The sequence below is a fragment of the Aotus nancymaae genome, unplaced genomic scaffold (assembly GCF_030222135.1).
Source record: "Aotus nancymaae isolate 86718 unplaced genomic scaffold, 86718_ANA_hifiasm-v0.15.2.pri h1tg000025l, whole genome shotgun sequence".
NCBI lineage: Eukaryota > Metazoa > Chordata > Mammalia > Primates > Aotidae > Aotus > Aotus nancymaae.
Window position 1 is genome coordinate 14,413,880 of NW_026988438.1, and position 23,763 is coordinate 14,437,642.

The following is a 23,763-nucleotide window of genomic DNA, read 5'->3' on the forward strand; positions in this document are numbered from 1 at the left end:
CCCTGGAACCTAATAAATTATTTTAAACAAGTTCATGGTATTAAGAAGGTAGAAATTTAATAGCAAAGGGCATACCAAAACAAAACGTGGGCATGGATAATAGTTTTTCTCATAAATTAAGCAGAAACTATTATTATAGCAGATTTTTTCTGTTTGTTTTCACAACACAAAACATGGAGTGTTTCTGCGAAAAACTGACAGCTAACAATACTTTGTGCATTTAAAGAGCACTTTAAGAAAAAGTAGATTCTACTTTATGAAAAGTAGAATGCATGGATATGACTTACATATAATCCAAATGATAAGAAAATTTTCAAATTTACCAAAATTTAACCAAACAATTATATTGAGCTTGCATAAGATATACAAAAGAAATTTTACTGAATACCTGAAATTCAGAAGACAGACTAATCCATGAACTTGTGGCCTGCAAAATTAAAATCTAATATAAATGTCATTGAGAGTCCACTTTTTATTGTAGAAATATTAATTTTTCTTAGTTTTATATATAAAAATACTTTCAAATATATCTTTCAAGCATGACTGTATCTCATTTCTTATGTTTTATTTACCTTTCCTGGTACCCTCAATGTAAACTTTGTCATTCTCTTTAATTAATTTACACTACTTTAAACTATATCTTTTGGGTTCTAGCCTTCTGGTGATTTTTTTTTCCTCTATTTAATGTACAATTCATAATGAATTTCACAACTTATACTGAGTTTTTTAGTATCTCATTCTATGTTACAAGTTATTTTTAAAATATCTACTACAAGTACGTCTTGACTTGTTTCAGCAATGTAGCTTTAAATTTCAATAAGATTATTTAAAAATATTTTTCAAGAATATCTAAGGGATAAAAAGTAAATAAACCCATATAGCCAGGAAAAGCATTAGATTAAATAAGGACAGTGGCTCGCATGGGAATTTTACAGTGAAATCAGTTCATAAACAGCAGCAAGGAAACCAAACTAAAAGTGAAGGATATCTTCCTCCGAAGTCAGAGTGAGGTTTATGAGTTCATTTGTAGTTTACAAAAGAGTTTCCCAGTGGCATTGTTTTGAATTTCTAAACATGAAGATACAGGACACCGACGTACAAAAGTTTTCTAAACTTTGATCATAAGGTGAAATACATCTGCTCTTTTCCTATTCTATTGCAGAAAAAAGTTAAACAGTAATAAGTCAAAACTGTATTTCTTTACCGTTTAATGCATTTTGATGTCACATGGGCAAAAATGTCAAAAGTTAGTGAGTGCTGATTGTTTTCCCCATGTCCCCCTCACCACTTTTTTCTTCCTTTTCACTCCAAAAACAAAAAGCCAGATTTCTCAAAAATGTGTTCCCTGGTTTGTAACTGTGTATGTCAAGTTTCAGCCCAGAGCAAATTTTTATGGCTGAGTAATAAATCCCTGAAACGCAGGGTTCATAATGGAAGTGCTGACACAGCCCTAACTACTCTGCAGTCGTGTGAATGGCGCCACGATTATATCTGCTAGAGATTCTTTCGAACGTTTGCAAAATACTGTCTTGCTTAAAAAAAAAAAAGCCAGAGTTTGATGCCAACATAAACATGCTTTTAACCCATTATGTGCTAATTTGCAGAAAAGCCATTAATGGAGAACAAGGCACACAGTGCAGCAGGAACAGGAAACGTTCTTTCAAACTTCTTTTGGACTTTTAACATGACTTTAATCAATTCCATGAAGCATGAGTAACAGTTAAAACTGAAGGGTGTTTTCACTTGGAACTTAAGAAGGAGGTTGCTTTGCTTTACTGCAGAAGATGATTTGGAGATTAGGGCTGGGGTGGTGGTGATGGGGAATCCATGCCAAGACACACAAAATACACCCTGGCTCCTTATCACCAGATATATTTTAAGAATATTTTGCAAATGGTAAAGGAGTACTTTAATAGAGCCTGACTTATTTTGTCCCTTGCTGCACCTGTAATCATGATATTCTATTCACCAACTTTTTTTAAAAAAAGGATGTTTTTAGTATAAGTTTAAATGTGAGATCTCTTCCATCAAATTCATTTAGACTCTCAGAAAGAGTAAGCGTTGTGTCTTCTGTGGATGCCACTGTTAAAATGCTGAATCTTCGCCTAAGATACTCATACCCTAGAACTTGAAAGTGATTGAACTTCTCAATGCCTGACACCTGGCACAGTAACAGAAATAAGACACTTAACAATAGTTCTCCAATGAGTTTAAAGGACTTTGCTTGCATCTCTATTGGTATCTCCACATTCTTTTAAATGTACTAGCTGGGGCCCCTGTAACCATGTCATTTCAAAGCTATGGGCTATGGTAAAGCTGAGTACAGAGAGCTGGGGCCCCCAAGGGCATCCATCCCACCAGGGTAGAAACCAGTTATAGACCCAGGCACTGCAAGGAAAGACTACTAATGATAATTTAGCAAACTTTTATATAACACTTACTTTGTGCCAAGTATTGTTCCATACTGGCCCTGTTTAATTTTTTAAAAACTTTAGAAGGTACGTATCATCTCTGTTTGCCAGATGGGGAAACTGACGCAAGAAAAGGTTAAATAACTCAGTCTGTAGCGATCACTCAGCTAATAACTGACAGAGACAAGATTTGATCCCAGGTAGTCTGGCTCCAGAGGCTGTGCTTTTTCATTACTATCTTGCACTGGCTTTTAGATACCTGAGATTGCAAAAAAGAAACCAAAACTAAAATATACACATGCCAACCCACACTCACACACACTTCAAATGAGCCTCACTATAAAGTGATTCTTAATAATTTGTAAAAATGGTCTCATTTACCTCCATATGATGTGGATGTCATTTGTAATAGGTATTTGGGCTACTGTAATTTTCTCATGAGAGCACAAGGTGTTGAAGTGAGTACACGGGATCAATATGTATCAATTCTTACAAAAGTCCCCAGTGCTGAACATCTGCCACACTGTGCCAGAGCCACAACCATCTTTAAAATTTACAAATCAAATGAGTTTCTAATCAGAGTTATATTGATCTATACTTGGAACACTCAGTGAGAAATATGGAAGAAGCTTTTTAATCTACACTCAGTTCTCAGGTCCCACTCTCCATTTGTCAGCAAGTAAGACACATTCAAAATTCTCTTCTGTCTCCATGGGCTGAGAATCCAAAAGTAATCCAAAGTTTCGTGTGTAAGGAAATGTCACCTGCAGTATTTCCTGTCCCTCTTTTTCTTTTCTTTTTTCTTTCTTTCTTCTTATAGATACAGTGCTATCATGAGGAGGGCAACAGGGTGAAATGTACGGGCTTTGGATTCGACTCTAAATCTCGGCTCATGTGCTTGTACATTATATGTCCTTGGATAAGTTTTTAGACTTCTTTCTTCGTAGTTCTCTGTCTATAAAATAGGGGTAATAATATTATCTGCTTCAAAACGATGTTGTAAGGAGTAAATAATATCTGTGGAGTGCTTAGAAAACAGCCAAGTGCATAGTGAGTCCTTAATAAATATTAGTCATTATTATCACCAGAACATGTAAGAGGTTGTTCCTCCTTATACAGGCAGAGTTGCAGAAGAAAAATTTAATAGCAGAATTAATAGCGATGATCACTATTAATGTTTCACGTAGATCACATGAAAATACTTCAAAATGTATTGACAAAATAATTATGTCACTTTGCTTTACTGTTATCATTGGGAATGTATGGTGGTGTGACAAGATAACATGACAGCTGATAACAAGTGTTTTCTTTCATCACTATTTAGTAATAATTATACTAGAATTGTAACTAGAATTGTTACTGAAATTGTGGACGTTTTGCACTTTATTTGTATCTATCAGTCAAGAAAGAAACGACTCTTTCTTTGGAGATTATGGTTTATGTTGTTAAATGTAATGTATTGAACAACAATAGAAAATATTCCACATAGAGGATATAAATTATATTTTTACTTAGCTCTACAGTCTTTTGGTAAAAGCAAATAAAACAATTACTTTATTTATTTTCGACACCATACCTTCCTTCACCTCCTGTTTTTTGTCTTGATTTTCCAGTTCTGAGTCCTGGCCAACTTTAGGTTCCACCATTTCCTCATCTTCCTCATCCTCTAGAAAAAAGAAAGAGAAAAATACAGTATTTTCTTTCCTCAAAATCAAAGTCTTTGGTTGACAGTGGGAGGTAGGGGTAAAGGGTAAAGTTCTAATCATTTAAGGCAACTTCTAAGTAAATCAGTCCACAATGAATGCCCAAGATTAAATGTTCATGAATTTATGAATAAATTATCTCCAAAAGGGGCCTCTTTGAAAATTTCCCCAAGCTGCTGAGAAAACCATGCTGAGTGGACACCTGTACATCCAGCTCCGGGCCCTCGCCACGTGGGATGTCTTGGAATTGCCTCCCTGACCTCTGAAGCTTCTTCGAAGATGGCCCAGGAAAGATTTTAAAATGTTTCAACCTGGAGCACATTTTCCACAGGGAACACCTGTTGTACAGATGACTCATTTCCAATTTAATTCTCACCAAATTAATTTGTTTTTGACCTACAGGAAAGGGTTAAATACAGGTCTGACCCCAGGTCAAATGCCATTGGCAAGTAAACAACAAGGGGAAGGGCCCCTAAAGTCAATGCCATTGGTCTGGGAGAAAACAACCCGAAATGGTATTTACACATTCAGAGCAGTTCATGCATTAATGTGAATTTAACGAGACTAACAAGTCGACTGAGTTGGCTGCCCCTGCCAGATGGTAGAGTGCCCTTCCTGCCCTATGCAAATGTGTGCTCATTTTTCCTCTCTCTCAACTTGCCTCTCCTAGAGGCCCCTTCCATTACAGAGTGTTTGAAAGCATCAGACACAATGTAGAAGGTTTAGGAGAGAGTCAAGGTGTCACAAGAAAATCCAGATTATAGAAACATAAATAATAGAACAAATTAAAATTTGCTTTCAATCTTTAAATATAGTATTGTACTCCATGTAGGTTATTGATTTCATTGGTCCAAACAGTTGAAAGGAAATGACTTTGCTTCTCCCTCTACCCCATATATTTATTAATTCAACAAATATTTACAGACCTTCTATAAAATCTCAAGCTCTGTCCCATTTCTATCCCAATAAATCCTGATATTTATCAACTCAAAATTTCAGCACCAACCACTTAGAATACATTATAAATGCATACTTAAATGCTCAAATAAAGAAGTATATCCTGAAAAGCAACTTACAAAATTCTAACTAATATTAAGCAAGTGATTTGTGGAAGGAATATCAATTTTAAAAATATAGGTATCTAAAGTATAGCATTGCAATTTAGATATTAGCATTTTTAAAATATGAATTTTAATTGAAATATCATACTTTATAGGAATGCAGGCAGACTGTGGAGCCAAGCTCACTACTTTATAACCACACTATACATATGTAAGAAAGAATGTAAAACATTTTAAAGAACTGTCATTTATTATTCACACATATCTCTGAGGTCACATTTATGAGATGAAAAGCCATATTTAAAATTTTGAAAAGAACACTGTGACCCAGACTTTTAAACAAATAAATCTTTAAAAAGTTAAGTTATAAATAGCATATCTATGTCCTTATCCATATGTGAATATATTAATGTTATCTTATCTCTACACACACACACACACACACACACACACACACACACACACACACATTCCGCTTGGAAAGTCCTTAGCAAAATATCCATCTTGATATGATGCATCTTCCTAACCCAAGGACTAAACATAAAGTCCAGTGAGGAACTAGCTCGAGAGAAGCTTCCTCTTTCGGTAATCCTTGGATGAAGAGGCAGTTTTTAGCTGCTGGTAAGTGGCTTCCTTTCTGAACCTTCTGGAGACATTTCTTCAACAGATTCAGCAGCCACGCCCTGATACTTATTAAGTACAGGACATTATTTGCTGTATTTTCAACAACAAAAAGGTGATAAGGATAGGGCTTATCACCTGTGTCCCCAAAATTGAACTGTGTCCTCAAAATTCATATGTTGAAGTAATAAATCCCAGTACCTCAGAATGTGGCCTTATTTGAAAATAGGGTCACTGCAGATATAATTAGTTCAAATGAGGTTATAATGGAGTAGGGCACCTAATCCAATATGACTGGTGCCATTATAAAAAGAGGAAATTGGATGCAGACACACACACACACATAGGAAGAACAGCGTGTGGAGATGAAGGCAAAGATAGACCTGATGCTTTTACAAGCCAAGGAACACTGAAGAGTGCCAGCAAACCACCCAAAGTTAGGAGAACAGATTCCTCCTCACAGCCCTCAGAAGGAACCAAACCCACAGACTTCTTGATCTCAGATCCTAGCCTCCAGAACTGTGAGGCATTAAATTTCTGTTGTTTAAACAGCCAGTTTGTGGCATTTTGTTATGGCAGCACTAGAGAACTAATAAAGCTGGTAAGTGCATTTCCTTCTATAATCATACAATCTAGTAGAAGGGATAAGGGATTGATGAGTGCATCACTTGCATAATCTAATTTATTTATCAGAACTTAGTACAATTAGCCCAGTTTTGCAGATGAGGAGACAATAATTTCCCCCAAAGGAATTGCAACCACATCCCACTTCAAGTTCTGTCTGGCTCTGCTTGTTTTGGGGTCTGTGATCTTTAACCACTATACAAACTGCCTCCTGAATCACAGCATGATGTGAAATAGAAACGCCATGGAGAAAGGACAAAAATACAAGCAGCTTCAATGTTCTGTTGCAAGGTAAGGAGGCTTTTCAGGGGCTTTTTGAGGTGAACTTGCATGGTCTCAACATGGATAGTTCTTCCATTTTCAGGAGGTGAGCAAATACAAGTTTTAGCTGAGATGTTAGGTTTCATACCCTTGAGAGCTGTACATATGGAATATTTTATTTATCAAGAATATATATGCCACAACCACATTGTTCTAATTTTCATTCTGTAATCCACTGCTTTGAGACCTGGCCGGCAATGCTTAATATGAAGCATTAATTCCCCCAGCCAGAAAGATTCACAGCTTGGGTGAGAGCAGCACCCCGGATTCATGGGAACTCTCTGAGCCCCCATTTCCTCATCTGCTGGAGTGGAATAAAACACATTGTTGTTGTAAGAATGACTAAATAAAATAACCGATGAAAAATTGGTTTTTAAACCATAAATTCTCAGAAAAGTCAAGGTCATTGGGAATATACTTAAGCAGAAATCTTCAAAACAAACGTTGCCTTAGATTCTAACAAATACTGACTGAGCACTTACTATGTGCCAGGTGCTGGGCACACACCAGGGAACAAGACAGACAAAATCACCTCTGTGCTCATGGAGCTTTCATTCCAGTGGAAAGAAACCACAAACAAATAAGAAAACAAAATATATATTGTATCAGACAAGTGCTATGGGGGAAAGGACAAAATAGGAAAGAGAGTTTAGGCATTCTGGTCAAGAGTGGGAGAGTCTCAATTTAAAACAGAGGCCCCCAAAGTCCACACAGGGGTGACGTGTGAGCAAAAACTTAAAGGAGTTAAAGGAGTGAGTTGTGTGAAGACCTTGGGGAAAATAAGACTAATAACAAACAGATTCTTGCTTCTCAATCCATGGACCCGAGGGGAGTAATGGATCAAGGTCTGGATTCACTGATAACTAGTTCTTCTGACTATAGATAATAATTGTGCTTTCATTAGAGCCATCTAGCTCGTGCACTTACATCCTCTAGTTCTTAAAACTGAAAGCAGTTTTACCAAATGACTTTGAATTAGTCAGCTTTAAATAGTAACAAGTTCTCATCTTTCACAGCTATAAGGGTATTTATTTTAAACATTAATTCTCAGAAGAGTCAAAAAAGAAACATCGTGACCAAAAGTGCCACTACAAGCTTATTGGAAAAATATTATTCTGTGAAGTGCTTGGCTATAAAAAGGTCTAGGTTTGTGATACAATGTCTAGGTTTATACATAGAAACATGTGAGGAAATAGCAGGTTATCTAATTCCTTAAATGGAAAATCCTTCCCCAGAGAATATGTTTTCCATCTGTCTAAAAAACACACACACAACAAATATATATTGTGTTTGTAGTGTGTGCAGAGTCCCATAATGAGAAACTGAATAAGAGAGAAATTTAAAAAATAGTACCTGCCCTTTTAAAGTGGCTACAAACCAGTTGTAGGTATTAATTTTTAGTGGCCACAGAATTCTTTGTCTATCAGCTTTTTAAAGACATAAAGTAAGTGTTTCAGTGGATTTGCTAAGGAAATAAAACACGAGAGACTGGTTTGTTTCTCTGCATACTGATATGTTTGCCTTGCTCAGCAAAGAGAGTATATTTTTCTTTAAGACTCTGGTTTCCTTTCTGGTGCAATTGGAATTACTTCTGTTGAAACCATTTTCAAAACAGTTAAATAACTTTAAAGAAAAGAATTTATGGAGACCTGCTGCAGACCACTGATATATGAGTTGTGCCACTAGTTCATACCCAGTTACATTTCCTTTGAGATTGGAGGGAAAAAAATTACCACCCATGTATGGTTTCCTGTATCCAGGTCCACACAAGAAATTAAACTAGTGGCAGAAGTTAATTACCTGTCAGTCCAAGGGGCTAATTTCTAAACAATGGCATCTTTTAGACACATTATTTTATTTCACACCCATATTCTGCCGTTTCCAGGTGCCACATTCATTCCCCCTGGTTGGAAAAACCTTTGATAACCACTGTCCTCTTCCCTTAAGATTTTCAGAAGTCTAAGAATGAATAACTGCATATTATGTAGCAATAATTGCATATTATGCAGCACAGATAACACACTCAGCACGAGGCTCGACCCTTTGCCTGAGCTCCAGAAGAGTTCGTTTCCTCCACTAGTCCATAGTTCTGAATGAAGCCGATGTAGACAGTTTTAGTATGCTGCAGTCCTTTGCTTGCTGACTTGTTCTGATAGCCTTATGGATGTGAGGTGTTTGAAAGGGAGTGCAGTGGAACATTTGTCAGTGTTTGGCAATATAGTATAATAGCAAAACCCCTTTTTATCCGGGGCATATTCCCTTTGCAGTGATTCTGGATTGGTGACATGCTGGATCCTACTTTCCTCTCTTGAAGCCCAAGGGGAAAGAGTTTCCTGCTATTAATTTCCTGATGGCCAGGACACAGACAGAATCTGGGGAGTCAGACTGGTTGCTTCTAACTCAGGCTTTGTCTTTGAATCCTTGGAGTCAAAGCTGAGAAAAACATTAGGGTTCATTTTGGGGAAAAGAGCAGTAGCAGCAGTGATGCCCAACATCCTGGCAAGATTGTTCCAGAGGCCCAGTGTTCCAGAGTTCCCTTGGTCCCCATGCTTTTTCAAACCTGTTCCTTCTGCCTCCTGTTGATTCTGTGAGTACCAGACTTCCTTCCAATAAATCCCACTAGAGGTGGTGTCAGCACCAGCTTTCGTTCCAGTAAGTCCCACCGGAGATGATGCCTGCTGCATGCAACCAGAACCCTCAGCGACACAAGGCGACCCTCTGTGAAGAGAGGGACTTGTGTTTTATGAGGCCACTGGGTTCTTGCTTTCCCCAACCCTCATAGGGCTTACAAAACCTCAGGATAAAAGGATCTGAGCTCCCGCCAGAGCCCTTGCTGCTCTGCCCCTGACATTTCATGAGAGGACTGTGGCTCCTCCATCTGACATATCGGGAAGACCGCTAAGGCTGGCTCTGTTGGAGAGTGAAGGCACGGAGCAGAAAGGGCCATTTCACTCCATCCTTCTCAGCTCCGAAGGGCATCCTGCTGCTGCCCAGAGCGGGAGGCACAAAGCAATTACCACGTGACTTTGTATTGAATTGGCCAACGACTGCAAGATGCACAATTATTTTATATACCACTGAGAAAGACGATTACTGCTATTAAACTATAACACATCATCAATTTTAATGTGAAAATTGTGAATGTTAGAAATGATCAAATACGTTGTGGCTTATGAAATGAATAGAAACAAGCTTCCAAGATGTAAACTGGCAAGGACACAGAGGCAATTCTAAATCAAGCTTACTACTGTGCTATTATTAGAGAATAGACTTGGAGAGACATAAAGACCTGAGTTTTTTTTGTTTTGTTTGTGTGTGTGTGTGTGTGTGTGTGTTTTTTTGGATGTGTTCTTCTCAACTTAAGAACAAATGCCCTAGCCACTTTTACATAATTCCATGTATGGATATTCAGATGGTGATTCTTCTTATAACATATTTTAAATTTTTTAATAGAAAAAGACTTACCCCTTCAAGTTCTATTAAAGTTTTTTAAAAAATTATTTGAAGATATGCTTTGCAGTTCTGACTTTGGGCTCATCTTTTCTAATATTATATGTCCACTCTGGTTAGCACCTACATCTATATCTTCCACTATCACCTACAAATTGATGTCTCCAGCCAAGATATCCCTTCTGGGCTCCAGACTCTCTAGTGGACATTCCAACACGATTGTCTCATGGGCACATCACACTTGACATGTCCACAGCAGAGTTCCAACCTTCTGCTTAATGGTGCCACTGTTCACATGGAATCCCAGCTGGATACCTGAGCACCACCCTCAACTCTCGTTTTCCTTCAGTGACTACTCCATTCAAGACACATGCTGGAGGTGGAATTGACAGGACTGAGACTAAGACAGGACTGAGACCAAGACAGGACTGAGACCCCTTAGTCTCAGTCCTGTCAATTCCACCTCTAGCATCTGTCTTGAATCCACCTGTCTTTACAACCCTTTATAAAGCAGTGCCAGCAGCCTTAACTCTTACTCTAAAACAGATTTGTGAATCCTCTCCATTGTTCTGCCACCTACCACATACATATCTGTATGATAACACATCTCATACCATGTAAAATTAGTTTTTTGCATCTATCTCTACAACCAGACTAAATGTCCCTCAAAGACCTACTCTTCTTAGTATTATCAACATTAAATACTGAGACTAGTAATATCAAAACAGGGGACTATTCTGGAAATTAGTAATGGTACTACATTACGTAAGGCCTTGCATGGCAGAACAAGAAGTGTGAACTTCTTCCTAGAGATCAGTAGCCCACTTTAAATAAACATTAATCATATTCAGTTCATAGATATTATTAACAATTTCAAAACAAATCCAAGGCATTGGATGCTAAATATGGCTTTGAAGCCACTTTGTGCAGATTCTGATATATCTCTCTGGGGATGGCTTGACCCTCAGTGAAAATTATTTCTGTCAATCTAATCTTCAGAGAAATTGGAGGTTTAAAAAACAAGAGTCAAGTTCTGATTTTGTTTAAGAATATGGCAGCAATGTGGAGGCTACAGGAGCGTGAGCAAGACTGAAGCCAGGGCACAGTAAGAAGGTAGGTCATAGCTATAGTCCAAGCAGCAGTTAAGAACCTGCCCTTGGTTGGCACAGTTGCCGGTGGGTGTGATGAATCAGACTGTGAATTTAGACATGTATTTGTACAGCAGACAGTGAGAGCTCTCGCACAGAACTCACTCAAGTCATCCTATCCTTGGACCAACTTTGGGTACAGCTTGCCAACTTTGCCGGGAGTCCAGAGAGAGCCGCCCTCCCAATATGTATCACGGCAGCCAAAATAAAGTATAACATGCACCACTGAAGCTTACACAAACCAAGGTGAGCGCCTCTACGCTCTAAAAATATGCAGGAAAGACATATTTTGTGGGATTTTCAGTAAGCACTTTGTTAAATATACTACATGCTAATATTGAAAAAACCTTCACTTTCTGGTCTAGAAAAATCTGGCCAGAGTAAAGAAAACATACATTTCTCACCGTACAGAGCGCTCCTGTTAACACTCTAGGCCACATCAGATCTCTCCCAAGGCTCTAACATGACTGTACTTGGAAAGTTTACTTCCTGATGGAATGACACCCAAGGCATTGCAAATGAGAGGAAATGAAAGGAAATATTCAAAATGAGAGGGGAAGCCAGAGAATAGAACTTTTTAAGCAGCTGTTTCTGAAACTTCTAACTGTACTGATATGTAATATATGCACAGTAAATATGTGTTGAATTGAGTTGACTTGGATCAGTCAGCTTGCGTGGAAGGACGGAGATCAGGAAGAGAACAAGAACCTTCTCAGAGATATTCAGGCAGGAGTCTGTGGATACCTTCAGCAATCTGATATTTGGAGATAAAAAGCCTTGACTGATTGTGTTTTCATACATTTTTCTTCTTAAAAACCTTTAATGGCTCCCTATTTCCTAGATACTAGCTTAGCATTTAAGACCTACTACCATCTGACCCTAGCTTGATTCTCCCGTATTGCTCAGAGCAGAGCAGCCTTTGACTCAACTGTGTGTAAAATAGGCCAAGTTTGTTGTCAGAACCCACCCCTCTACCACCTTCCTCATCTTTAATCTTAGATCTTTCAGGCCCCTGTTATCCAAGATTTCTCAGAAAGTCATGGATCCTTCAACCACTGAAGAGAATAGTTGGATGAACTAACTCAAACTGATGGACTACATAATGGTAATCAAATCTATAATGGCAAATTGCAGATTTTATGGGACGTGGGAAGGTGAGATATTTGGGAAGAGCAGAGCCACTTCTCAAGTCAGTTCTCTTCTTATATTCTTGTAAGTGGGGCCAGCCCATTGCACAGCTCCAGAAAGCAGCAGTGCCATTGTTGTCTATGTGAATAGTGCCTCCTTGAGTTGTGTAAGACACAGTCTTTATGGCTATCATTGGCAGTCCTATTTGTGCATTTGTCCACATATATGCATGCACATGTCTACATACACATACACAGACACACACACACACACACACGTACACAGAGGGCAAAAAAATCAAAACAATTGAAAATGCTATTCTTGGCTGCTTGGAAAATAAGGAGGGACTCCTCTGTTTTTCTGACTCAAATACCTTCTGCTATCTACTTCTACTTTTGGACAATTCCATTCCCTATTATTTGCCTTCTCTTCTATGTCTTCCCAATGTGCAAACCTGCAGTTTCTCTTGGTGGGAACCTTGCTTGTGAAAAAGAAAACCGGAGTCACAGGCATAGAGAAGTCATGATATTTAACTTTTAGCAGTGACTGTAGATATATCCCAAAGGAAGGTAGAGACTCAAGGTCTTCACATACTGAAATTGTTATTGTGTTATGTGAACTAGTTTAAGAAAGAGTAAAATAAATAGAAACCATTTAGAAACACTATTTTTGCTGTAAGGAAATTGCTCCTAAGGACAAAGTGGTAACTTCCATACCACTTTGTCCTTAGAAACAATTTTTTTTCCATACGTCAGAGTCGTTAACTCTATTAATGTTAGAGCTGTTGTCACATCAATCACTATATATATAGGTCATCCCACTAATAACAGTACATGTTCTCTAGCATTCCTTTTAGTAATAGGATCAAATCTTGTTAATTCTATCTCTTTGCATACCCTTCTTTTGTGCATCTCCCTTTATTCTATCCTTTCCCCATCTCCTTTGTTTTTTGGTTAAGGTCACCTTGCCTTTTACGTACCACCTAGCCAGTGTTCCCTATCTCCAACCTCTTTCCATGCCTATTCTTGCTACAAACAACACTGTCAGATCAATCTTCTTCAAACAACTTGTTCATATCAATTTCTTGGTGGAAATATTTGATAGTTTCTATGACATGCAGAGTAAAAGCTGAGCTCCTTGGCCTAGTCTTCAAGTCCTTTAAGGTCTGGCCTCAGTATGTGCTTCCTGTTTAAATTTCCTCTACTGTGTTCACCCCTGCACACACATGTATGTACACACATGCATACTCCAGTCCACCTGCACTAACACTGTGTCTGCTGCACACATTTCCACATTCCATCTGTACTTTGGGTCATGCTTCCCCCTCAGTCAGACTCTCTTCTTCCTTTCTTGTTACAAAATATAAGCACCTACTATGTGCTGGGTACTATTCTATATATTGGAGATGCAGCAGTGAACAAAACAGGCAAAAACTGCTGCCCCCATGCAGTTGGCATTCTAGCAGGGAGATGGAGAATAAAAAAGATAAACATTTGACATATATAGCAGGTTAGAGAGCTGAAAGCACTAACGACAAAAACAAAAACACACTGGTAGGTGTCACAATTTTACAAAGGCAGCTAGGGAGGTCTTTAGTGAGAGATGGCATTTGGCAAAAGACTCAAGAAAATAAGGGATCGGGTTTTATAGACTCCTGCAGGAGAGCAACCTAGGCAAAAGAAACAAAAGCACAAGGGTAAGAGTGCACCTGGAATGTCCAAGTCCTCCAATGCTTTCTGATCTTCCCTACATGTAAATCCAGCTACACTGATGACCTGATTCTAAGGACCCCCCAAATTCCCCAAATTGTTCCTGCTCTACCTGTTGGAAGGGGTTTCTTCTTACTTTAACCTCTCACAGCACTTCAGCTGTGTATCTCCTACAACCTTTTCTTTATAAAATCAAAGAACTATTATGTTTAAGATTATGGCATTTATCATTCTCTAGCTAGGATAAATTAATTGTAAGTAGAACATACTTCTGTATATTTATGAGTTTTTTCCTCCCAAATTCTTGGGAGTAGGATCCATTAATTATTCATATCTATATGCCCCAATATGGGTATCTAGTAAATATTTTGACTGTTTTAAATTTTAATAATTTCTCAGTTCCCCAGTAGTTCTAAAAAGGTCATTTTCTCTGTGGTTTTCCCAATGTTTCAGTTGGATCACAAATCTCCTCACTCAGCATCAAAGTGTTTTCCTTTCCTTGATCACTAAGCCCAACCACCACTCACAGCATCTCTTGTCTACACTCACCCCATGCCTCCCTACACCCACTATGAGATTCACTGTCCTTCGTTTATTTCCTGTCCTAGTCACTGGTCACCAGGTTCTTACTGAGCACATATTGTGTGGTAACATGTATTCTAGGCAGTATGGAAAAACAGTAGCTATTAATTTAGTGAATCCTTCATGTCCATCACTCTATTGAATCCTCATAATAACTCACTGAGACAGGTACGATGAGCTTTCTCTATACATAAGGAAACCAGGGCTTAGAAAGGGAAGACACTTCCACTAAGATCAACAAGGTACAGGCAGCAGTCAAACCCATGTTTTTCCAACTCCCAAACCCTTTCTACAGCTAAACAGTACCAAACAGTAGAAAGAGAAAAGGGGAACTGTAATTGACATATGTGGTTTTGGCTATCCCGAGCCCACCACTCCACTTCTTGGGATAACAGTCCCTCTATTCTTCTTTGGTGGACACTCCTTCCTCTCTCCTTTAAGTAAATCCTTCTTTCTTAAGATTTAGAGGAAGACTTTGTATCTGAGGCAAAGATTAATGAGACTATTTTTCTTTGTACTATCAGTAAAATGACCATATACATCTACCATAAATTGGGATACTTCTGAAAGAGAATAGAGGTACAATTAATAATTAAGCTGCAATGACAGGTGTGAATAAAGAGTGCCTGGGAAAGCCAAGACCCATGGTCATCTTATCCATCAGTCCACCTCCTTTGGACTAGGTGACTGTCTTGAGAAATTCTGAATGTATCTCCTATTATAGAAGAAGACTTTTCTTTTCCATTGAACTGAGTGACTGTTCTGGCTAAACCAGAACACATGGTCACCCATCAGGAAAGTGAACTCCTCTCCTCTACTGGATTGGGTGTTGTACTGCTGTGGAACTGAAGCTGCATGGCTCACCACATGGAACGTGAGAAAGAAGGAATATATAAAGTAGGGCCAAGAGATGGATCATGACAGCAACTTGGAACCTAAATTGAGCAGTAGTCGAAGCTAGCATGTCCCTAGTGCCTATGGTCAATTTTTATCTATAAAACCCAACAAACTTTCTTTTGGCGTAATTTTGGGTTGATTCCTCAATCACTTGTAATGAAAAATGTGTGAATGGTCAAGAACTAACGATGATTGAGTATCTTCTTTGTTATTTTGTCTTCACAATCCCTTTCAGCATGCACACCATCCTGCAAGGTACACAGGGTTAAATGCATGAGTTGAACCCTATGTACCTTGCAGGATGGTGTGTATGCTGAAACCCATATTGCTCAGGTTCAAGTCCTGCAAGTGCTAGCATTTTGACATTTCTACAATTTAGAAATAATCATGGGTTACTTCCTTAACCCTTGCCCATCAGTTTCCTCAGCTGTAAATAACAGAATTACCCTCCTTGGATAGTGGCAATACTTTAATTATTTTATACATTTAAAAAACATTTTATTGATGAGAAAATTGAGGCTCAGAGAGGATATATAAGTTGCTCAGACAGCTACTAAATTACAAAGGCAGATTTCTGAACTCAAATTTTTAAAACTCCACATTCTATTCTGTTTCAACTGTGTCTACACTGGTGCCGTCCTGCCCAAACTAGGCTGTGAAGGATGAAGATATGTTAATGGGTTTTGGAGGTGTCCAGTGGAAAGGAAGAGTTGTGGCAGTTGCAACAACATTTTGGAGCACAGTTGAAAACAAAGCTGCCAGCTGTATCCTGTCAAACGGACCCAAGCTTCTCTTTCCTTGCCTATTCCAGTTTCAGTTGCTTATTAGAATCTCAACATGGCCAGTTGGCTGCTTCACAGTCCACGTGTAGGTATAGCCATGCTCCCATCTCCTGCATAGAGTTTCCTTGGAGAGTTTTTTGCTCCCTAGCACAAGACCATGTCATGTGTTCAGCTCTATCTCATAATGCATGGGCTACCACTCTTTGGTTTGCTGACTCTACTTCAACTGAGCTAGCTTCTTGGACATTTCCTGATGTTGTCAAGAAGTGACACCTCACAGCTTTTGCATTGGTATTTCCTGTACCTGGAATACTCTTTATCTAAATATTCATCTTTCTCCATGATGTCTTTAGGGTCCTTATTCAAATGTCATGTCATCTGTGAGGCCTCCCCTCTTCCACCCCCAATTAATATAGCAACATACCACAATCTGTTGTGCCCTGGCACATGGCACTTCTTTTCCCTTCACCCTCACTTATTTTTTAATTGCATAGTACTGACCACTATCTTACCTTCTACATTCATTTATGCATGTATTTAGTGTCTGTTCATATTTCAGTGGTGGGAATAGAATGAGAATTCTAGACCCACTAGAATGAGAATTCCACAATAGCAAAGACTGTGTCTCTTCTCTGCTGTATCCAAAGTACCTAGAAAAGGGCTGGGCATATGGGAGATGGCAATGAATGTTTGTTGGGTGATAATATGACAGCACAGGAGAACACCAAAGCAGCTGCAGTATTGAAACTCTCCCTAGGTCAGCAAAACAATGGCAGATTATATGATGGAAGTCAGGACATCCCCCTGTCCCATACCCACCACAACTTTGTCATAGATGCTTACGACTACACAGATCTGATTCCTTGAAATGGGAATTATCTGTCTCTTTAGAATTCTTATTCTCTAGAAAATGGAAATAAGATCTTCAGAGTGCCTTTTGCTGACACCATTTCACCATTGTCTCATTCTAGTGTCCAAATCCCAGCTCAGGAAGAACTGACATATTTTCCATTTGGGAATTCACCAAAATTCATCACAGTCGGATTCTCAGGGAAGATCATTAGCACATTTGTTTGCTTTTATCCTGGCATTAACAACTCTATTTGGGACTGAATTATTTCCCTTGGTTTCAACGTCAAGTTTTCCCATTGGCTCAAATATGAAGTCTCTTGTCTGTCAGTGTAATAATTTTCTATTAATTATAAAAGAAGAAAGCTAGCAGTTTGAGAGTCTTAAGGGAAGCATTTGTCTAATCCAAGAAACTGATTTTCCAGTTACTTGGACTAAGTACAACTCTCAGTTGTGGTCAGATTCACAGATTTCAAAGTATCCCTTGTTTTTACTTTCTGGTCAGTCTAGACAGACATGGTTCTTTCCTTCGTTTTCAAGCTGTTGAAACATCAGGTTGGTCAAAAGAATCTGAATCTCTGGCGAATAAACTGAGCAGGATTTCACCAGAGACTTCATAATTTTCTATTGACAATCCCTCCAAATAGTGAGCAATCCTCCCAACCTCAAGGGTGCTAGGAGAGATTTCACTTCAAAGGCTCAGTGTGAGTGTGAGAATGAAACTGTGGCAACAAAATAATGACCACCATTGTCCTATTCAGAGTGGTTAGAGCATGCAGTCATGAATTTTTGCCTGTTCTCAGTCATGACAGTTTCATGCTGGGTGTCCTCAATCCAACCTAAATTGCCCCCTTTAACAATTATTCTTCCATTCATTGTAATTGAACACATGTTCTTTAAAACCTGGTCTATTCAAGGCATAGGGTAAGCTTTATGATTGCTACATAAATGAATCAAGAAAGAAGCTTGAAGCAAAAGAATTTGGTATTTGTGCACAGAAATGACAAATGTATGTAAATATTGACATCAGAAGAGAGAATGCCTGGAGATGTGCTCTGGGAATTAAATAGGGGTGAGGTTAACAACTGGTGGAGATAGTATAGGTAGAGAGAGAAGAAATGGAAGTGGACTTTTTATGGAGTTAATTTGAGTTGGATTCTGAAAAATGGTGGGATCTAAATAAAGATGCAGAGAGGAGAATGCACAGTTTCATTTTAGGAAGAGAAAAAGCATGCACAAATATATAACAGTGCAAAGATGTAAACAGTGAATGGCAGGTAGATCAGAGAGGAAATAATGGAAGGCCTGAAATACTAAGATAAATACCAAGTTAAATACAGTCATATACATTTGCTATTTGATCCACTCAGCTCTGTTGAGGAGCATTATAAGTCAGTAGTGTTTCAACTGATGTCAAAAAAGGGTTCTAAGGATCCCTGGGTAATTAGCGGTGCCATGACCCAGGAGGGTAGTTTTCCCATCACACATTTTGTGGTAGGTAAATTATCTACCTATATTTTTTTCTCCCAGAGAAAGCATAGGAAAGTATGGTCTTATTCACTACATTTTGTTATGTGCTACATAAATAATAAGTTCTTCCGATTTATGATCTATTTTCTCATGTGTAAATGAGGGATGCTAATTTCTGTGCTACTTACATAACAGAATTGTTGTGTAAAACAATGGGATAATGGATACAGAGCTGCTTTGTCAGTGGCAAAAGGCTATAAGGTGTTAGCTACTAGGTGGGGTAATTGTGATAATAATTACAGCTTCTTGGTGTCCAATGGCCCATCCAGCCACAAAAATGTGCAAGGTAGGTAGAAAATTATGCCATAGGAAAAAAAAAAAGAAAATTATGCAATAGGAAAGAAAAGGAAGGTGTTTTGGTTAGTAATCATCACGAAAACAAAGGGCTAGAAAGACCCACAGAGGCAGCTATCATTGAGTTGCAGTAGGATTTGGGGATGAGGAGCATAAAGCATCTAAGCAAAGTTCAAACAACAAAATATGAAATAAGGTTTCAAGTTGTGTGAGACAGTCTCTTAGTCCTGTTGAGACCAGAAAGAGGGTGTAAGCTATGGGTCATCAGAACAGGCAATCAGATGGAGCTGGGCTTGCTGCAGGCATGAGCTTAGGTTTACAGGCAGGTAAGGGGAAGATGGGCAGAAGAAAGGGCATTCCCAGCTACATCCTCTAGGTTAGATGCTCTGAGCTCTTATGCTTCTCTCTTTAAAGGCCCATAAACATAGTGAATAAAATTGAGTATTGAATTCTCTCTGGACTCTCAGCTCTCAGACCAACATCTGCCCCCAAAAGGGATTGCTTACTTGTGGGTTCAGCCAACCTGGGTACCTCATGAAAGAAAGTGTGAAGTCAGGAGAGAGTGAGCACACATTCAAGGTGAAGGGAAGAAAAGCCAGGTGGAGAAGGGAGGAAGGGAAGAGAATGGTGGAAAGGCAGAAAGCTAGGTGGAAGCATGGAAGCTAGGCTAAGGCTTTGAGTTTAGATGAAGTAGTGAGAGCAAGAAAACAACTAGATTTAAAATAAGTGTGAACTGGTAGCTATATACTCAACAGGCTACAGCTTTGACCTCAGCCATAATACAGTCTTCAGGTGGATTGAAAGAGGAGAAAGGAGACAGAACCAGATTTTTTTTTCCTACCGTATGTGCCAACCTCCTCCTCTGACCTTGGCCACTGTTTGAAGCCTCAAGGTTTCAAAATATTACCTCCTACTATACAGGAGAATTTGTATTCATCTTCTGCCATTCTATATCATTCCCAGTACTTTTTTTTTTTTTTTTTTTTTGTTTGAGACGGAGTTTCACTCTTGTTACCCAGGCTGGAGTGCAGTGGTGCGATCTCAGCTCACCGCAACCTCCGCCTCCTGGGTTCAAGCAATTTTCCTGCCTCAGCCTCCCGAGTAGCTGGGACTACAGGTGCACGCCACCATGCCCAGCTAATTTTTTTGTGTGTTTTTAGTAGAGACGGGGTTTTACCATGTTGACCAGGATGGTCTCAATCTCTTGACCTCGTGATCCACCCACCTTGGCCTCCCAAAGTGCTGGGATTATAGGCGTGAGCCACCACGCCCGGCCTGTTCCCAGTACTTTCACATAAATGCAGAATCATGAAAACAAATAGCTGAAAAAATCCATAGAGACAGCTATGGAAGTATTGTCGTGAGATGAAAGGATCAAGTGTGCAAACCACATAGCATGTTGTTCAGCAAATTAAATAAAAAACTAGACAAGTGAAAATTATTATTTTCTTCTTCTTTTCTCCCTCCTTCTTCTTCACTTTCTCCTCCTTCTTAATTATCTTGGTTAGTCTTTTCACTGAATGGATGAGCCATTGCCACCCATGGAGTTGAAGGGCCCCTAAACTCTCACAGCCAGCTGATGGAAGATCTTAGATTAGAAATCAGACCTGCTGACTCTCTCTCCAATGCTCTCCCGACTACCCATGCTATGGTAGCAATATTGTCATAGAGACCAAGAGAAGCCCCAATTCCAATGAGATTTGAAGCAGAAATACGTCTAGGCAGAGGATTACCTGACCCTCTCTCAGCCAGCTTCACCTGTTGAGAATGCTACTACCTCATTTACTTATTCCCCTTCTCTAATCCAAATTTTTCGGTTTTCATGACATCATTAGATTATACAAAGTTATTAAAGCTACCCTGTGGCTTCCAGCCAAGCCACTGTGGCCCATCAAATCCTCACTTCTAGAGCCCACACTTGGCAGAGATGTTTACAAGCATAACTACGCAACGTTAAAATTTGAAGATTCTTTCTTGGAAAGGCTAATTAAACCAAATCACTCAAACAGGTCTAGACGATGCTGAACAGGGTTTATTATCTGGATAGGTGCCTACTCTGGTCCCACAGGCTTGGCTGCTTGTATCCATCTGCAAAGGAACTTCCTTGCCTGCTCTGTACAGTATCAACTATTGTCCTTTTAAGGAGGAGTCAGAATTTCTGGATCCACATTATCTGCAGCTGTCGGGCCAACTGACTGAAAGGATATTCCAGGCTGACATGCTTGAAACACCTCAAGTTTCTATCACTCTTTTCCTTCTCTTTTACTGAGAAGTGGACAAATCAAGTTTGCCAACTGAATGTTATATACAATAGGAGGAAAACAAGAAAAAGGAAGGCTGGTGGGCCTTTCTGGCCATTGCCTTCCTATACTGGTAGGTCATCCCTATCTGTTGACATAAGCATTCTGAAATAAAAACTGGGACATGCCATCTCCCTGCTTAAAATTCCAGATTTGGCTGGGTGCGGTGGCTCACGCCTGTAATCCCAGCACTCTGGGAGGCTGAGGCAGGTGGACTATCTAAGGTCAGGAGTTCAAGACCAGCCTGGTCAACATGGTGAAACCCTGTCTCTACTAAAAATACAAAAATGAGCCAGGCGTGGTGGTGTGTGCCTGTAATCCCAGCTACACCCTAGCTACTCAGGAGGCTGGGGCAGGAGAATTGCTTGAAACCAGGAGGCGGAGGTTGCAGTGAGCTGCACATATAGAATCCTTTGAGAGTCTTTCTATGGTTCTGGTTCTCAACCAGACATTTGAAATGTTCAATCTGGAAATGTTCTTGTAGTCACACCTGTAGGTGGTTGCTACTGGTAGAGACCAGAGATGCTGCTAAATATCCTACAATGCACAGGACAGCTCTGGGAACAAAGACTTAACCAGCACAAAATGCCAATAATGCCAAGATTAAATAACTTTCATCTATGGCATATAGAACCACTCATTCACTGAAGATGTACTCTGCAATTGTAATGAACTGAATAACATTCAGCCTGTACTTTCTCCCAGTGAAGGCGCTCGTGAGTGTTGGTATTTCCTGTGAGTTGAAATGTGGCTTAAAGATCAAAGCCAGATTTCTCCACATCCTCTCCAGCATCTGTTGTCTCCAGATTTTTTAATGATCACCATTCTAACTAGCATAAGATGGTATCTCAATGTGGTTTTGATTTGCATTTCTCTAATAACCAGTGATGATGGAACACGTTTACACTGTTGTTGGAAGTGTAAATTAGTTCCACCATTGTGGAAGACAGTGTGGCGATTCCTCAAGGACCTAGAAATAGAAATTTCATTTGACCCAGCAATCCCATTACTAGGTATAAAGGGATTATAAATCATTCTATTATAAAGACATGTGCACATGTATGTTCATTGCAGCACTGTTTACAATAGCAAAGATCTGGAACCAACCCAAATGCCCAACGATGATAGACCGGACAAGGAAAATGTGGCACATATACACCATGGAATACTATGCAGCCATAAAAAATGATGAGTTCACATACTTTGTAGGGACATGGATGAATCTGGAAACCATCATTCTCAGCAAACTAACACAAGAACAGAAAACCAAACACCACATGTGATCACTCACAGGCGGGTGTTGAACAGTGAGAACACATGGACACAGGGAGGGAGCATCACACACTGGGGTCTGTTGGGGGAGACTAGGGGAGGGACAGCAGTGGGTGGGGAGGCTGGGGACGGATAACATGGGGAGAAATGCCAGATATAGGTGACGGGGGGATGGAGGCAGCAAACCACATTGCCATGTATGTACCTATGCAACAATCCTGCATGATCTGCGCATGTATCCCAGAACCTAAAGTACAATTAAAAAAAAAAAAAAGCTCAAAGCCGGAAGGACAAGCTCTGTGATCCTAGGGATGGAGACCTTCCTCTCTTTCAGAGCCTACTCCTGCATGTGTCCTTTCTTGTAAATCCCACAATCAACAAACACTTTCTTGCTCCAGATGTGCCTCCTGGCTCCGACTGCTGCCTCCCAGCAAGGCTTCAGGCTGAAGGCGATGTGTCCCCAGTCCTGACATCTCTAGTTCACGTAAGATCATGGGCTGCGAGAGCACCTGCATGTCTCAGGGCCAAAACTTCCTCCTTCCTCTGATAGATGGGCACCCAATCAAGAACTCCTCAGACAAGATCCAGGGAGGGGAGCTTCTGGAGGATGAGCAACTCTGAAATCCTGCATTGGCGAGCAAACAGCAGCAGTAGCAGCAGCAGCAGCAGGGGATAAAGATCTTGGACAATGTATTTATTTTGCACGGAGGGAGATATTGACTTTAAGGGCAGTTTTGTGATACAAATAAATGGAGGGGTGGGGTGGGGTGGGGGAAAGAAGATTGTTCTGAAATTCATTTTCCAAATGCCGGGTTTATAAAAATGGCACTGATTCTGAATTTCTAAGCAGCAACTCACAACTTCTTCTGACACATAGATGTCTTACAAAAAGTTCCAATGAATGCTGGTGAATTTCTGGTAGTAATATTTCACATAAGGAATATTTTAGCCTCATTTCGTAGTGAAGTATTTTACAATCATTTATTCATTATTTGCCTTTACTGCAAACCAAGATTATCTTTTTAGAACTAAGAAATATCAATAATTTGAAATCAGAGTTTTCTGATTATTCAACAAGCCA

The 23,763-nt window shown here is 39.5% G+C and overlaps 1 protein-coding gene across 5 annotated transcripts in view; it reads right to left on the reverse strand.

Moving 5' to 3' along the window:
* The window catches only part of DYNC1I1 (dynein cytoplasmic 1 intermediate chain 1), a 315,600-nt gene that overhangs the window by 117,787 nt on the left and 174,050 nt on the right, over positions 1–23,763 (reverse strand). For all 5 annotated transcript variants that reach the window (XM_012450775.2, XM_012450772.2, XM_012450774.2 and 2 more), the window contains one exon: positions 3,988–4,077. In XM_012450775.2, the coding sequence (XP_012306198.1) occupies positions 3,988–4,077 (90 nt within the window). The remainder of the gene's footprint in view (positions 1–3,987; positions 4,078–23,763) is intronic.